Source organism: Cydia amplana, chromosome 23 (assembly GCF_948474715.1).
Source record: "Cydia amplana chromosome 23, ilCydAmpl1.1, whole genome shotgun sequence".
NCBI lineage: Eukaryota > Metazoa > Arthropoda > Insecta > Lepidoptera > Tortricidae > Cydia > Cydia amplana.
Genome location: NC_086091.1, coordinates 5,381,346 through 5,398,560, shown reverse-complemented (window position 1 = coordinate 5,398,560; position 17,215 = coordinate 5,381,346). Strand labels below are relative to the sequence as shown.

Genomic DNA, 17,215 nt, shown 5'->3' with positions numbered 1-17,215 from the left:
GCAATTACATGAGACTAAAATATAATAATTTTGTTTAAATATAATCAAACGTATGACATGTAAAAAAAATATTACGTGTGAAATGTAACACCTTCTTTTTGTAAATTTGATGTCCCCGACCTCTTTTTACAACAAAAAACCGAGCAATTAGGCATTTTTTCTGCTGCTGTGTTCACTCGCGCGTCTGGACTCGGTCTAGTTAAAAATCCGAGCGCAACTAGTTTTATTACCCGCGCTAGATCAGTTGATCTTGTACCTAGGCAGAAGGGAAATAGTGCGAATGCCGCATCCCTTCCGTGTTGATCGAAGTTCACCACACTACTTACGGCTCATTTAGACGGCGCGCGAACTCGTATACGATTTTAGTTACATTGCGGAACATGGAGGTTACATCAATAGGCTACATGACTAATTTTTTTTTATGGTATCTGTCGATCGGGTTTGTTTTTAGGATCAAATGTCTATATGGGACCCATTGCATTAAAGTAACACAAAAGTCAGAAATTGTAGTCAAAGGCCGACAGTCGCACTTCACTCGCGAAACGCCCTATACAAAACGGCCAAGGGCTGTGACGTCATCGCCCATCTTGTAGTATGGACAAAACAAGAAAATTGCGTTTTTGTCGGTGAAATATTGCGTTTATGTATATAGTTGCTATACAATATTTTATTGCATGAAATGTAAGGAATCGAATGGTACCCTTACTTTTATCGTTTTTGGTAGTTAAAAAAAAAAAACTCAAATTTTGAAACTTTCAGGTCCTGTATTTTTGTAATTTTTCAATATTTTATTTTAATATCCACATTATTGTGATAAATTGCTCGTTTGCTATCAATTTTACTAGATTTTGTTATAAAATTCAACATGTGTCATCATCCCTATTCAGCCGACCGATCAAACGACGCGATGTAATGAAACTCGCATGCGAATTCTCGCCCCGTCTAAATGAGCCGTTACACTCCAAATTTCAATGACAACATGTCATTAGTCACGCGCATACCAGGTGTAAACGCTCGAAGTATACAAACTTCATTGAATTATTTTTTCTTACTCTTCGTATTAGAAATCGCTCCACTTCAGACATTGTATCTGTAGGCCGCCCTCTCTTTATCTGACAAACAAATGTAGCGTATCAGTGGCAGTAACACATCAATGCAGGCGAGTCAAAACCGGTTGCATTCGATTCCAACAAGTGGTAAAATTTTTATGCACGTTCCGCCCCCACTAACTAACAAAACTCAGACAAATATTATACTCTGACCGTTTTATTCACAGTTGCAATATAAGGAGTCCCTCGCGCAACAGCAGCAACGGTACAACGCGGAACTCGCGTCGCTTAGAGAACAATTACACGAAGGAGATGCCGTTAGAAGCGTGCTCAATAGAGAGGTATGTGTGATGAACAATAGGGATTACGCGAAACTCTGCGTAGGGGGCGCCACTCCCACAATAAGTCACAATCTAAGGGTCTACCGTAAACGAGAGTCGAAATATTGTTATCTAACCTCTATCACTTGCATATTCGAGCGATAAAGAGGCAGATAGCCGAGTTTCGATTTTCCCGTTTCACGGTAGTAAACGAAACCGCCTTGATGTATCAATGTATTTTTTTATTGTCTGTGAAAACTTGTCTAAAAACAGTTTAAGGCGACAGTAGAGGTGGGTAAATTTTCAGATTCTGTCAATTTACCCCATTTCACACACAAGCGCACTTCACGCACACTACCTCACTTTACTGGGACAGGTCATTGACCCATCAAGTTTTTTTAAGATAGCGTTTTGAGTTTAGTGATAACCACTGACCTCTTTTGAGGAACAGAAACTGTAAAAACGTTCCATTGAAAGAAGAAAGAGAAACAATACATTAAATCTTGCTCTCCTTGTCTGTTCATGTCACACGTGACGTATTTAAATTCTAATTTAATTCATTTGATTGTTAACTATTTTCTGCATATTACGGCTTTGTCGAGATACGCGTTTTGTAAAGTTAAACCGAATAAACCCAGATGTCATTAAGTCAGATGTAAAATGTTATTTACTACTCTATACGGTTATTCATAAGGCGAAAAATCAATTCAATTAGAAATTTAAATAAATAAAGTTTTGGCAGGGTGGAAATTTATTTAAGGCGGACAAAATAAAATTTAATAATATATGTCGGCTGATGTACCCCTAAGATCTTTACAGATTTACTTGTACGAGTATCGTATATTCGCTATTTATTTTGCTATTAAATTTATAACATTAAAATAAATAATTAAATATTATACTGGCATTCCACCGAAATAATAGATTTCAGTGCTGAACTGATTATCTTCGATCGTAGCCTTGATGATGTAGTTGTACTTACACTTACGGCGGTAGGAGCGGCAATGAACCCCGCGCAGCGTAGAACGAGAGGTGCATTGGGGTAAGTGCATATACATATAATTCTTCGTGCGTCTGTCCGTCTGTCCGTCCGTCTGTCACAGTCTATTTTCTCCGAAACTACTGGACCAATTCAGTTGAAATTTGGCACACATATGTAAATTTGGCACACTAATGTAAATTTGTGACCCAAAGATGGACGTGTAACGTAAATAAAATTTATTTTAGAGAATTTGAAATACGGCAGCCATTTTGGGGGGGGGGGGGGGGGTAAATGAAAAAAAAAAAATGTTTTTTAAACTATATAGTGTTACATATCAAATAAAAGAGCCCATTGTAAGAATCTCAAATAATTTTTTTTTTTATAATTTTAGGATTAATAGTTCAGCAGTTATTCATGAAAATAGGCAAAAAATGATCATTCTCCGCCCACCTTCTCCGAAACTACTGGATCTAAAATTTTGAAAAAAATACACAAAGTAGTTCTTTACCTATATATGTCAGGAAAATCTATAAGAAATGTGCAGTCAAGCGTGAGACGGACTTAATATACGGAACCCTTGGAATGCGAGTCCGACTCGCACTTGTTTTTGTTTAGCTCTTATTAGGTTTAAGGAGTTTTATGAGTGAAAAAAGAAGTTTTTTGTTTTATGTGCCCGCGTTATTGCCGATCGATTGAGTTTTAAACGATAATTAGACAAAAAAACTTGTTTTTCACCCAACGAATGTAGATCCCCATGACACTTCTTCCAAGTCGCCTTTGGATAGGCTTAATTTTAAAAATAATTGAAATAATGTTCTATATCATACTTGCAAAAAAAATCTAAAAATAATTTACGTGACCAATGCTTATTATTAGTAAATATCTTATAATTTAATATCTGATATATCACACGATACAAAAAATGGCCGCAAAGTTAAAAGTTCATTTATTTACGTTACTAGTCCATCTTTGGATCACCGACTCTTTGTCATATGTGACAAATGTGTACCAAATTTCAATTGAATTAGTCTATTAGGGGCAGACACACGAGTGATCTTAAAAGGGATTTTTTTCTTGAATGATTTGTATGCACTTACCCCAACGCACCTCACGTTCCACGCGGCGCAGCGTAATCAGTAAGTACCTAATAATTAGTGTCCGACCGAAACACAAATTTCTGTATATATAAATATTGTTGTCCTACTTGCTCCCCAACTTTTGGTCTTTGTCACATAGTTTAGTTTCATAATACGAAGTACTATTTCGTATGTTTCGGCCAGGCCGAAAGATTCGGCCGTTTTTTGGCCGATGCCGAAACTACGGCCGAAACATGATTTTATGGCCGAAACTGGCCGAAACCGAAACCGAATCTTCGATCGGACACTACTAATAATCACAATGGTCTTAAGTACCACAGACCCTACATTCGCTTAAGTCCTTTATGACAATCTCTGCCTATTAGAACTTATAAAAAAAAAGAAACCGAGTAATTATATCCAACTACCGAACCTGCTTACAAATTTTCTCGAGATATTTGAGAAATGTGATATGCAAAGGAGAACATTCGAACAAACGAAAGTATTTTTGCCCAAGCTGAAACGGAGACCTTCGCCTACGCTCGGTCAGTGATGGTTTAGGTACAGTCAGCTGCAGGTCACCCCTGCATAGAAGATTGTATGCAGGGGTGGTACCTTTTCTCTGCAGCTGACTGTACACCTATAAAAAATAGTTGTACCTGCTGCAATTTTATACCGGTACCGTACTTTATATTTCAACAGGTATAGTACCTTCAAAACGAAGCGGTATTGATAAATAATAACGGTACCGTACCGCCTATAAATAATAATAATAATTCAGCCTATATACAGGGTGGTCCAAACCTTGACGTCCAAAAATTTTTTTTTAGATTCCTCACGTCGTGGGCTATCAGAATATACCCCATGTATGTTAGCCGATTTTTCGTAGTTATCGAGTTATGATTTTTTTTTACTTTTAACTTTTCTTATGAAATTCCGGGGTTCCCATACAGAGTGGCTAAAAAATAACTGCATTTCCGTTGCCAGGGAGGTTTTGGGATTATACTGAGCAACTTTTACAATGGGGCCAACCCCGAAACCGCGAAAAAAAATTACCCTTCCATAGAAAATGGACTAGCCAAAATGTATAAAAAACCAATTTTTTTTTTCGCGATTTCGGGGTTGGTCCAATAATAAAAGTTGCTCAGTATAATCCCAACACCTCCCTGGCAACGGAATGCAGTTATTTTTCAGCCACTCTGTATGGGAACCCCGGAATTTCATAGGAAAAGTTAAAAGCTTAAAAAATCATAACTTGAAAACTACGAAAAATCGGCTAACATACATATGGGGTACATTCTGATAGCCCACGATTTTTGGACGTCAAGGTTTGGACCACCCTGTATAGACAATAATCTCAACGCATTGGGCTAGCCAATGCGGATTGGGGACTTCACACACAGCTTTGAATTTCTTCGCAAATGTATCCACTACGAGTATGCAGGTTTCCTCACGATGTTTCCTCCTTCACCGAAAAGCTAGTGGTAAATATGAAATGATATTTCGTACATAAGTTCCGAAAAACTCATTGGTACGAGCCAGGATACCAATGAGTTTTTCCTTACCGCTTATACCGTAAAGAAATAATGCAGTCTCTGCTTTGCACGATTATTGTGTGGACATAATTCTTATAATCACCGAAACATACATACCTCTACGCACAGAATGTCATTGAAATAAAACATTGTTTTTTATAGTACATTTATATAACATTCGATTTATACACATAACAATAAGCAGGCCGGGCCGCAGCGATATTGGCCTGTAAGCTTCATCTCGGTCTCCAAATCCGCAAAACTCGCTGGTACTAAATGCTGATCTTGCCGTTATTAATTATCTTGATTCTTGAAGATTATCAGAACAGCACGTTACGTAATCGCATACATAGACGGAACGAACGTCAACAAAGTAGGTGTAGACACTGCAAGTCTTTAGGTATTAAACGAATTACGCTTCGTATTAATAGATGAGTAATATTTAAATGAACATATAATATTCTCTAACATAAATACAAGATTACAATTAATTGACATCAAAAGTCATTGACGTACAGAAGTCATATACATTTTTATAATGACGCAAAATTGATACCAGCATAATGAAAATCAATCCCAATCAGTAAAACGAGTCTTTAAACTTTTTTTCATTTTAAGCGTGTTTTGAAGGAACAAGTTACTTAAATTCGATTGTAATCGTATTGTTTTAGGATAATTTACTGCTGTTTTCGACCGTTACGACCCGTAAATAACAACAACTCACATTTAAAATTTGACTCGAGCTCGACGTGATTATATTTATTTACCCTATTTTATGAAATACAATTTATCTACTGGTATACATTTTCGTATGCGTATATGATGAAATGTCTATAATAATGTCAAAAACGAGCTACGACGACGTACACGTCTGCTTCGATGCAAGGCCAACGGCCATCTGACTCGAAGAAGAGTTTTGAGTGATGTCGTCAATGTATGGAAATTATACGAAAGTTTACATTTGGGATTGAATTTCTGTGTTGTATTTGTGAGTAAAAATATAAGTAGATAATAATTTGGTAGTTTAGTTATCTAGCCTTCAAAATCCCACAACAACTCAATTACTGTCAAAGACAAAACTGTAATGCATCTTGCTCAAACGGAACATATTATTTTGATTTTTGGACAGTTTTAGTGTTGATTTGTAGAGAATTACAGCAAATCAAAAATATTATGGCGTGAAGATCCGGTACACGGCTTCTTCGTGAACAGATTTACGTATAATTTAATGCAGTTATTAATCATTCATTGAACAAATTGATTGCACAAAGTGAGGTCTAAATCGAAAACGTCATATACCGTCCCCTTAAGGCACAGTATGTATAGGTTACTCTATGGCTTACGATGTGTGATAGTGCTGCACTCAGGCGGCAGAACATTGCAGCAATACCCTCTATTACGCAAGGTGTTTACAATATCTGACCACGCACTCTAACGCCCTGACAATAGAGGCGTGTTTAGATATTTGTGAGCGCCTTGACCGCTCCGATATATCTGATGGCGACTGTACATACAACACAGCCGGTCAACTCTACTGCCGTGAATGCGAAAGGGTTTTTTTAACAGCCACATAAGAGCTCATAAGAGGATAAACCCTTAAATGCTGATGATATATTTTCATGTAAAAAATAGTGTTAAGTTTGATTTGTATAATAATCCAATATTATTATGGAATAATAACATCAATAAATTGCTCTGATAATTAGCTTAAGATAATTTATAAGTATGTTACGATTCATAAGTGCTTGTTGCTAGGCCTACATGAATAAAGTATATTTTCACTTGACTTGACTAAACTGTGTGTTTCAGTTACAAACGTCTAAGGACAAATTGGAAAGCCGGCGGTTAGAGCAGATGAACGACAGCGAAGACAGGCAGATGCTGATCAACGAGAACAGGAAACTCGCCAAGGATTTAGATGCGGTGAGATATACGAGCGATTTTATACCTTATCATAACGCATTGGGGTGTATTTTGCAAGACTATACTATTCAAGTAACAAACGGTTTTGAACTTTATCGCTTGGTATAAGGGTTAGATTACTTAATGTGATCAACGAGAACAGGAAACTCGCTAAGGATTTAGATGCGGTGAGATATACGAGCGATTTTATACCTTATCATAACGCGTTGGGGTGTATTTCGCAAGACTATATTTAAGTAACAAACGGTTTTGAACTTTATCGCTTGGTATAAGGGTTAGATTACTTAATGTGATCAACGAGAACAGGAAACTCGCTAAGGATTTAGATGCGGTGAGATATACGAGCGATTTTATACCTTATCATAACGCATTGGGGTGTATTTTGCAAGACTATACTATTCAAGTAACAAACGGTTTTGAACTTTATCGCTTGGTATAAGGGTTAGATTACTTATTGTCATCAACGAGAACAGGAAACTCGCTAAGGATTTAGATGCGGTGAGATATACGAGCGATTTTATACCTTATCATAACGCGTTGGGGTGTATTTCGCAAGACTATATTTAAGTAACAAACGGTTTTGAACTTTATCGCTTGGTATAAGGGTTAGATTACTTACTGTGATCAACGAGAACAGGAAACTCGCTAAGGATTTAGATGCGGTGAGATATACGAGCGATTTTATACCTTATCATAACGCATTGGGGTGTATTTTGCAAGACTATACTATTCAAGTAACAAACGGTTTTGAACTTTATCGCTTGGTATAAGGGTTAGATTACTTATTGTCATCAACGAGAACAGGAAAATCGCTAAGGATTTAGATGCGGTGAGATATACGAGCGATTTTATACCTTATCATAACGCATTGGGGTGTATTTCGCAAGACTATACTATTCAAGTAACAAACGGTTTTGAACTTTATCGCTTGGTATAAGGGTTAGATTACTTACTGTGATCAACGAGAACAGGAAACTCGCTAAGGATTTAGATGCGGTGAGATATACGAATGTATACCTTATTTACCACTAATTAGGTCTCCCGTCTTGAAAGCCAAGTTTGGTTCGCACGAATTTTTATTTTTAAGACTCCTGCACTAAATTATCAAGCGATTTTAACTGAAGTTGATTTTGAAACCAGTTCCCGATTGTCTAAAACTCTAAATAAACTGAAAAAATTGCTAACTATTAATTTCTGTAACAATGTAAATTTCATGTTACAAGTCGATTCACGATAGCTAGCACGAATGAAATGAACGAAACTTTCATTGTTAGTGACACATGTATACATTCGGAGCCGCCATTTTGTTGGGTAATACCACACATATATTTTAATTCGTGCCAGCTCTTTTGAATTGACCTAAACTAGGAAGCGATACATTATTTTCATAATGCTCACGATAACTTTAAATGGTTTAGCTTTTACAACATTACCTTATTAAGTTCAACCGCAACTCGTGTACAATACGGCTGTCTCAACTAGAGAACAGCCGGCGATAAAAAATAAAACCGGCCAAGTGCGAGTCGGACTCGCGCACGGAGGGTTCCGCACCATCAACAAAAAATAGAGCAAAACAAGCAAAAAAACGGTCACCCATCCAAGTACTGACCCCGCCCGACGTTGCTTAACTTCGGCCAAAAATCACGTTTGTTGTATGGGAGCCCCACTTAAATCTTTATTTTATTCTGTTTTTAGTATTTGTTGTTATAGCGGCAACAGAAATACATCATCTGTGAAAATTTCAACTGTCTAGCTATCACGGTTCGTGAGATACAGCCTGGTGACAGACGGACGGACGGACGGACGGACAGCGTAGTCTTAGTAATAGGGTCCCGTTTTTACCCTTTGGGTACGGAACCCTAAAAAACTTGTGACATTTTTTACAACAAAATCTTGTCAACAGATGGCAGAAAACGGTCGCCGGTGGCAAGCGGAGCGAAGGCAGTTAGATATGGAATTAGAGGAACTTCGAGCCAAGCGGGACACTATGCAACACTGGGAGACTCAGGTGCGTTGTTGTGTTTACGACAATGATTTATAACTCAAGATAGGTTATAGGCGTTCCAAAATTGAAGCGCTGAACTTGTGACAAATTGGACAAGTTTCCTTTAGTCGCGGCTGGACAAGCGAGGAATGTGCACGTGCTAACGAGCTCCCGCACACCGAAAGAGAAAGGGTCGACCTTATGTTTAACAACGAGTGTGACAAAGATGGATGGAATGAGAAAAATAATCAAAAATAACAGATTTCTTCATAGGCACAGAAATAAATATGGAAGTATTTTTTGTGCTCCTCAAGTATGAGTATAACCTATCTATGGTTATATAATATCATTGGTTTACGAAAGGTCTGTTTGCCTTTAGTACAGTCGACGTCAAATATGCGTCTATCCTCTAGCCGCCTTGAGACCTATAAAAAGGTCTCCTGTTCCATTCTAATTTGAACTTTGTGTCGACAAAATAAAATTTCATTTTGCTTGGCAAGGTTTGACGTATGGGCGGCTAGAGGTTCTATTTTTCGTCTCTGGACAAGACAAAGTCCAAGGCAGCTGTTACGTTAGCGATCACAAAGTGAGAACATAATTCACATTTTTTTCGTGCAAGACCTTTGGATCGTACGTGAATACTGCGAATAAAAAATATACATGTATTCATTGTGTTTTTAGGATGTCACTGATTTTTAAGTAGTAATAAAGCAACTTTTTCTTACTTAAGTACAATGCCAAACAGATTATTATGCTTTTCGAAATGTAGACTACCCGTCCCTCTTTTATTAACGTAGTTAGCAAAAGACGGCTAGTCTATCTCGCTGCGGGATACTGTCGCGCCAATCATGCTCGGCCTATAGATTTGTCATAACTATCATTTAAAAATAACGCTTATGACTTCATTTCAAAGTACATTTTGGTTCACAGATAGCGGATATAATCCGATGGGTGGCGGACGAAAAGGAGGCGCGGGGATACCTGCAAGCGTTGGCTACCAAGATGACTGAAGAATTGGAGTATATTAAGATTGGTGAGTTGATACATGTTCGTAAAATTAGAGACAAGAGTGCAGCACTAGCGCCTTTCGTAAACTATAGAGTAACTTATACATACTGTGCCTAAACTGTTTTTTGACAAATTTTCACAGACAATCAAATATGAGGCGGTTTGTTTACAAACGGTCTACCGGGAAAACGCGACATCGAAACCCAGTTATCTGCCTCTTTATCGCTGGTATATGCGAGAGTTTCGACTCTCTCGTTTGCGGTAGACCCTTAGATTGTGACGGTTTGTGGAAATGGTGCCCCCTACGCAGAGTTTCGCGTAATATTCCCTATTTAGCTCGTGTTACATGTACTTAAATTTTTGGTTGTTCTAGCGTCGGCCACGCGCGGCGGCGTGGCGCCCGCCTCCCCGCCCGCAGCCCCCGGCGCGCCCGGGCCGGGCGGCTGGCGGAACCGACGCTCGCAGAAACTGGACAAGATGGAGATACTCACGCTGCAGTCCAGCCTGCACTCCGAGATACAGGCCAAGCAGCAGGTCGGCGAGGAGCTCAGCCGGACCAGGGCCGAGCTGCTGCACAGCCAGAGGTTAGTTACACTACGAGCCGGTAGGTGGCGCCACCGCCGCCCCGCCCGCAGCCCCCGGCGCGCCCGGGCCGGGCGGCTGGCGGAACCGCCGCTCGCAGAAACTGGACAAGATGGAGATACTCACGCTGCAGTCCAGCCTGCACTCCGAGATACAGGCCAAGCAGCAGGTCGGCGAGGAGCTCAGCCGGACCAGGGCCGAGCTGCTGCACAGCCAGAGGTTAGTTACACTACGAGCCGGTAGGTGGCGCCACCGCCGCCCCGCCCGCAGCCCCCGGCGCGCCCGGGCCGGGCGGCTGGCGGAACCGCCGCTCGCAGAAACTGGACAAGATGGAGATACTCACGCTGCAGTCCAGCCTGCACTCCGAGATACAGGCCAAGCAGCAGGTCGGCGAGGAGCTCAGCCGGACCAGGGCCGAGCTGCTGCACAGCCAGAGGTTAGTTACACTACGAGCCGGTAGGTGGCGCCACCGCCGCCCCGCCCGCAGCCCCCGGCGCGCCCGGGCCGGGCGGCTGGCGGAACCGCCGCTCGCAGAAACTGGACAAGATGGAGATACTCACGCTGCAGTCCAGCCTGCACTCCGAGATACAGGCCAAGCAGCAGGTCGGCGAGGAGCTCAGCCGGACCAGGGCCGAGCTGCTGCACAGCCAGAGGTTAGTTACACTACGAGCCGGTAGGTGGCGCCACCGCCGCCCCGCCCGCAGCCCCCGGCGCGCCCGGGCCGGGCGGCTGGCGGAACCGCCGCTCGCAGAAACTGGACAAGATGGAGATACTCACGCTGCAGTCCAGCCTGCACTCCGAGATACAGGCCAAGCAGCAGGTCGGCGAGGAGCTCAGCCGGACCAGGGCCGAGCTGCTGCACAGCCAGAGGTTAGTTACACTACGAGCCGGTAGGTGGCGCCACCGCCGCCCCGCCCGCAGCCCCCGGCGCGCCCGGGCCGGGCGGCTGGCGGAACCGCCGCTCGCAGAAACTGGACAAGATGGAGATACTCACGCTGCAGTCCAGCCTGCACTCCGAGATACAGGCCAAGCAGCAGGTCGGCGAGGAGCTCAGCCGGACCAGGGCCGAGCTGCTGCACAGCCAGAGGTTAGTTACACTACGAGCCGGTAGGTGGCGCCACCGCCGCCCCGCCCGCAGCCCCCGGCGCGCCCGGGCCGGGCGGCTGGCGGAACCGCCGCTCGCAGAAACTGGACAAGATGGAGATACTCACGCTGCAGTCCAGCCTGCACTCCGAGATACAGGCCAAGCAGCAGGTCGGCGAGGAGCTCAGCCGGACCAGGGCCGAGCTGCTGCACAGCCAGAGGTTAGTTACACTACGAGCCGGTAGGTGGCGCCACCGCCGCCCCGCCCGCAACCCCCGGCGCGCCCGGGCCGGGCGGCTGGCGGAACCGCCGCTCGCAGAAACTGGACAAGATGGAGATACTCACGCTGCAGTCCAGCCTGCACTCCGAGATACAGGCCAAGCAGCAGGTCGGCGAGGAGCTCAGCCCGACCAGGGCCGAGCTGCTGCACAGCCAGAGGTTAGTTACACTACGAGCCGGTAGGTGGCGCCACCGCCGCCCCGCCCGCAGCCCCCGGCGCGCCCGGGCCGGGCGGCTGGCGGAACCGCCGCTCGCAGAAACTGGACAAGATGGAGATACTCACGCTGCAGTCCAGCCTGCACTCCGAGATACAGGCCAAGCAGCAGGTCGGCGAGGAGCTCAGCCGGACCAGGGCCGAGCTGCTGCACAGCCAGAGGTTAGTTACACTACGAGCCGGTAGGTGGCGCCACCGCCGCCCCGCCCGCAGCCCCCGGCGCGCCCGGGCCGGGCGGCTGGCGGAACCGCCGCTCGCAGAAACTGGACAAGATGGAGATACTCACGCTGCAGTCCAGCCTGCACTCCGAGATACAGGCCAAGCAGCAGGTCGGCGAGGAGCTCAGCCGGACCAGGGCCGAGCTGCTGCACAGCCAGAGGTTAGTTACACTACGAGCCGGTAGGTGGCGCCACCGCCGCCCCGCCCGCAGCCCCCGGCGCGCCCGGGCCGGGCGGCTGGCGGAACCGCCGCTCGCAGAAACTGGACAAGATGGAGATACTCACGCTGCAGTCCAGCCTGCACTCCGAGATACAGGCCAAGCAGCAGGTCGGCGAGGAGCTCAGCCGGACCAGGGCCGAGCTGCTGCACAGCCAGAGGTTAGTTACACTACGAGCCGGTAGGTGGCGCCACCGCCGCCCCGCCCGCAGCCCCCGGCGCGCCCGGGCCGGGCGGCTGGCGGAACCGCCGCTCGCAGAAACTGGACAAGATGGAGATACTCACGCTGCAGTCCAGCCTGCACTCCGAGATACAGGCCAAGCAGCAGGTCGGCGAGGAGCTCAGCCGGACCAGGGCCGAGCTGCTGCACAGCCAGAGGTTAGTTACACTACGAGCCGGTAGGTGGCGCCACCGCCGCCCCGCCCGCAGCCCCCGGCGCGCCCGGGCCGGGCGGCTGGCGGAACCGCCGCTCGCAGAAACTGGACAAGATGGAGATACTCACGCTGCAGTCCAGCCTGCACTCCGAGATACAGGCCAAGCAGCAGGTCGGCGAGGAGCTCAGCCGGACCAGGGCCGAGCTGCTGCACAGCCAGAGGTTAGTTACACTACGAGCCGGTAGGTGGCGCCACCGCCGCCCCGCCCGCAGCCCCCGGCGCGCCCGGGCCGGGCGGCTGGCGGAACCGCCGCTCGCAGAAACTGGACAAGATGGAGATACTCACGCTGCAGTCCAGCCTGCACTCCGAGATACAGGCCAAGCAGCAGGTCGGCGAGGAGCTCAGCCGGACCAGGGCCGAGCTGCTGCACAGCCAGAGGTTAGTTACACTACGAGCCGGTAGGTGGCGCCACCGCCGCCCCGCCCGCAGCCCCCGGCGCGCCCGGGCCGGGCGGCTGGCGGAACCGCCGCTCGCAGAAACTGGACAAGATGGAGATACTCACGCTGCAGTCCAGCCTGCACTCCGAGATACAGGCCAAGCAGCAGGTCGGCGAGGAGCTCAGCCGGACCAGGGCCGAGCTGCTGCACAGCCAGAGGTTAGTTACACTACGAGCCGGTAGGTGGCGCCACCGCCGCCCCGCCCGCAGCCCCCGGCGCGCCCGGGCCGGGCGGCTGGCGGAACCGCCGCTCGCAGAAACTGGACAAGATGGAGATACTCACGCTGCAGTCCAGCCTGCACTCCGAGATACAGGCCAAGCAGCAGGTCGGCGAGGAGCTCAGCCGGACCAGGGCCGAGCTGCTGCACAGCCAGAGGTTAGTTACACTACGAGCCGGTAGGTGGCGCCACCGCCGCCCCGCCCGCAGCCCCCGGCGCGCCCGGGCCGGGCGGCTGGCGGAACCGCCGCTCGCAGAAACTGGACAAGATGGAGATACTCACGCTGCAGTCCAGCCTGCACTCCGAGATACAGGCCAAGCAGCAGGTCGGCGAGGAGCTCAGCCGGACCAGGGCCGAGCTGCTGCACAGCCAGAGGTTAGTTACACTACGAGCCGGTAGGTGGCGCCACCGCCGCCCCGCCCGCAGCCCCCGGCGCGCCCGGGCCGGGCGGCTGGCGGAACCGCCGCTCGCAGAAACTGGACAAGATGGAGATACTCACGCTGCAGTCCAGCCTGCACTCCGAGATACAGGCCAAGCAGCAGGTCGGCGAGGAGCTCAGCCGGACCAGGGCCGAGCTGCTGCACAGCCAGAGGTTAGTTACACTACGAGCCGGTAGGTGGCGCCACCGCCGCCCCGCCCGCAGCCCCCGGCGCGCCGGGCGGCTGGCGGAACCGCCGCTCGCAGAAACTGGACAAGATGGAGATACTCACGCTGCAGTCCAGCCTGCACTCCGAGATACAGGCCAAGCAGCAGGTCGGCGAGGAGCTCAGCCGGACCAGGGCCGAGCTGCTGCACAGCCAGAGGTTAGTTACACTACGAGCCGGTAGGTGGCGCCACCGCCGCCCCGCCCGCAGCCCCCGGCGCGCCCGGGCCGGGCGGCTGGCGGAACCGCCGCTCGCAGAAACTGGACAAGATGGAGATACTCACGCTGCAGTCCAGCCTGCACTCCGAGATACAGGCCAAGCAGCAGGTCGGCGAGGAGCTCAGCCGGACCAGGGCCGAGCTGCTGCACAGCCAGAGGTTAGTTACACTACGAGCCGGTAGGTGGCGCCACCGCCGCCCCGCCCGCAGCCCCCGGCGCGCCCGGGCCGGGCGGCTGGCGGAACCGCCGCTCGCAGAAACTGGACAAGATGGAGATACTCACGCTGCAGTCCAGCCTGCACTCCGAGATACAGGCCAAGCAGCAGGTCGGCGAGGAGCTCAGCCGGACCAGGGCCGAGCTGCTGCACAGCCAGAGGTTAGTTACACTACGAGCCGGTAGGTGGCGCCACCGCCGCCCCGCCCGCAGCCCCCGGCGCGCCCGGGCCGGGCGGCTGGCGGAACCGCCGCTCGCAGAAACTGGACAAGATGGAGATACTCACGCTGCAGTCCAGCCTGCACTCCGAGATACAGGCCAAGCAGCAGGTCGGCGAGGAGCTCAGCCGGACCAGGGCCGAGCTGCTGCACAGCCAGAGGTTAGTTACACTACGAGCCGGTAGGTGGCGCCACCGCCGCCCCGCCCGCAGCCCCCGGCGCGCCCGGGCCGGGCGGCTGGCGGAACCGCCGCTCGCAGAAACTGGACAAGATGGAGATACTCACGCTGCAGTCCAGCCTGCACTCCGAGATACAGGCCAAGCAGCAGGTCGGCGAGGAGCTCAGCCGGACCAGGGCCGAGCTGCTGCACAGCCAGAGGTTAGTTACACTACGAGCCGGTAGGTGGCGCCACCGCCGCCCCGCCCGCAGCCCCCGGCGCGCCCGGGCCGGGCGGCTGGCGGAACCGCCGCTCGCAGAAACTGGACAAGATGGAGATACTCACGCTGCAGTCCAGCCTGCACTCCGAGATACAGGCCAAGCAGCAGGTCGGCGAGGAGCTCAGCCGGACCAGGGCCGAGCTGCTGCACAGCCAGAGGTTAGTTACACTACGAGCCGGTAGGTGGCGCCACCGCCGCCCCGCCCGCAGCCCCCGGCGCGCCCGGGCCGGGCGGCTGGCGGAACCGCCGCTCGCAGAAACTGGACAAGATGGAGATACTCACGCTGCAGTCCAGCCTGCACTCCGAGATACAGGCCAAGCAGCAGGTCGGCGAGGAGCTCAGCCGGACCAGGGCCGAGCTGCTGCACAGCCAGAGGTTAGTTACACTACGAGCCGGTAGGTGGCGCCACCGCCGCCCCGCCCGCAGCCCCCGGCGCGCCCGGGCCGGGCGGCTGGCGGAACCGCCGCTCGCAGAAACTGGACAAGATGGAGATACTCACGCTGCAGTCCAGCCTGCACTCCGAGATACAGGCCAAGCAGCAGGTCGGCGAGGAGCTCAGCCGGACCAGGGCCGAGCTGCTGCACAGCCAGAGGTTAGTTACACTACGAGCCGGTAGGTGGCGCCACCGCCGCCCCGCCCGCAACCCCCGGCGCGCCCGGGCCGGGCGGCTGGCGGAACCGCCGCTCGCAGAAACTGGACAAGATGGAGATACTCACGCTGCAGTCCAGCCTGCACTCCGAGATACAGGCCAAGCAGCAGGTCGGCGAGGAGCTCAGCCGGACCAGGGCCGAGCTACTGCACAGCCAGAGGTTAGTTACACTACGAGCCGGTAGGTGGTTAAATCAGACATGCTCAACCTTTTCTTTTTAGGTGACCGGCTATGTGATCCTGACATAGATACATTAATCTTGCCATCCCAAAGTCACCTTTAGCAAGTTCATCGTGCGGCCCGGAGCTACTAGGCGAAATCGTCATTATCGCTCTCATTAAATAAAATAAGAATTTGTTTTGTAATATTCAATTTCAGCTCTTTCAAATTCGACCTAGTAAATAAACTTAAAAATTTTGCCCCCTCATTATATTGGACATTTTCCATAAATAATAAAAAAACTTCTAATGTGTTCAGGTTAGCTTTGTTCATAACTATTCGAAACTTCAAATCGATAGCTTCAGCAGTTCTCGAGATATTTAGCAATGTGACAGACGGACAGAGTCGCACCATAAGGGCTCCTTTTGTACCTTTTTGGTACGGAACCCTAAAAAGGTTAAGTATAGCTGGCCTAAATAATATACTGTGTATTAGAGACCAGAGATTTAGCAAAAACTCCGCTAACTGTATTAATTTGTTCACAGGGAGCTGCTAGAAACCCGGCAGCGGCTAGATTCGCTCGCGCACGACATGAAACGCAAAGAGCAGCACATCCGCGAGATGCAGACCCGGCTCGACGCGCCGCACCAGCCCAACAACTCCTGTGAGTATATACACACTTATTACGTACATAATGCAAGTCCTGTACTTGGAACTTGGATTCACTCCTCTAGACTAGACGGAGTTTAGAGCAATTATTTCATGAAACCGATGCTGCCGAAAATACTGGGGTGCGGGGGATGAGGTGAGCGAGTCCCGTGCCGTGATTGGTCCGTTCAAAGACACGGACGTCACACAAAGACACTGACTCGAAGATGGAGTAAAACTACCGTATATTTGTGGCAGAGGGGGTAGCGCTACTATGCTCAGTCTAGAGGACGTCTTGTCTGTGACTTGATACGATTGGCGGAAAACAAAGGAAATACGTTGGACCGAAGTGAGACACAAAGTAAAGGGAAAATGCAAATAATGCAATAGGATTTTTCAAAGCGGTTAACAATCATATTTTTTCGTAATTTGATCTTTGGTAAATGTCTTTCAGTTTTACCTACAAGCTTG

The 17,215-nt window shown here is 49.0% G+C and overlaps 1 protein-coding gene across 1 annotated transcript in view; it reads left to right on the top strand.

Annotated features, from left to right (window-relative positions):
• Positions 1–17,215, top strand: part of LOC134658854 (serine/threonine-protein kinase Genghis Khan) — a 104,344-nt gene that overhangs the window by 38,860 nt on the left and 48,269 nt on the right. The window contains exons 21-26 of the mRNA XM_063514526.1: positions 1,277–1,390; positions 6,772–6,885; positions 8,789–8,893; positions 9,800–9,902; positions 10,251–10,461; positions 16,642–16,760. Of these exons, the coding sequence (XP_063370596.1) occupies positions 1,277–1,390; positions 6,772–6,885; positions 8,789–8,893; positions 9,800–9,902; positions 10,251–10,461; positions 16,642–16,760 (766 nt within the window). The remainder of the gene's footprint in view (positions 1–1,276; positions 1,391–6,771; positions 6,886–8,788; positions 8,894–9,799; positions 9,903–10,250; positions 10,462–16,641; positions 16,761–17,215) is intronic.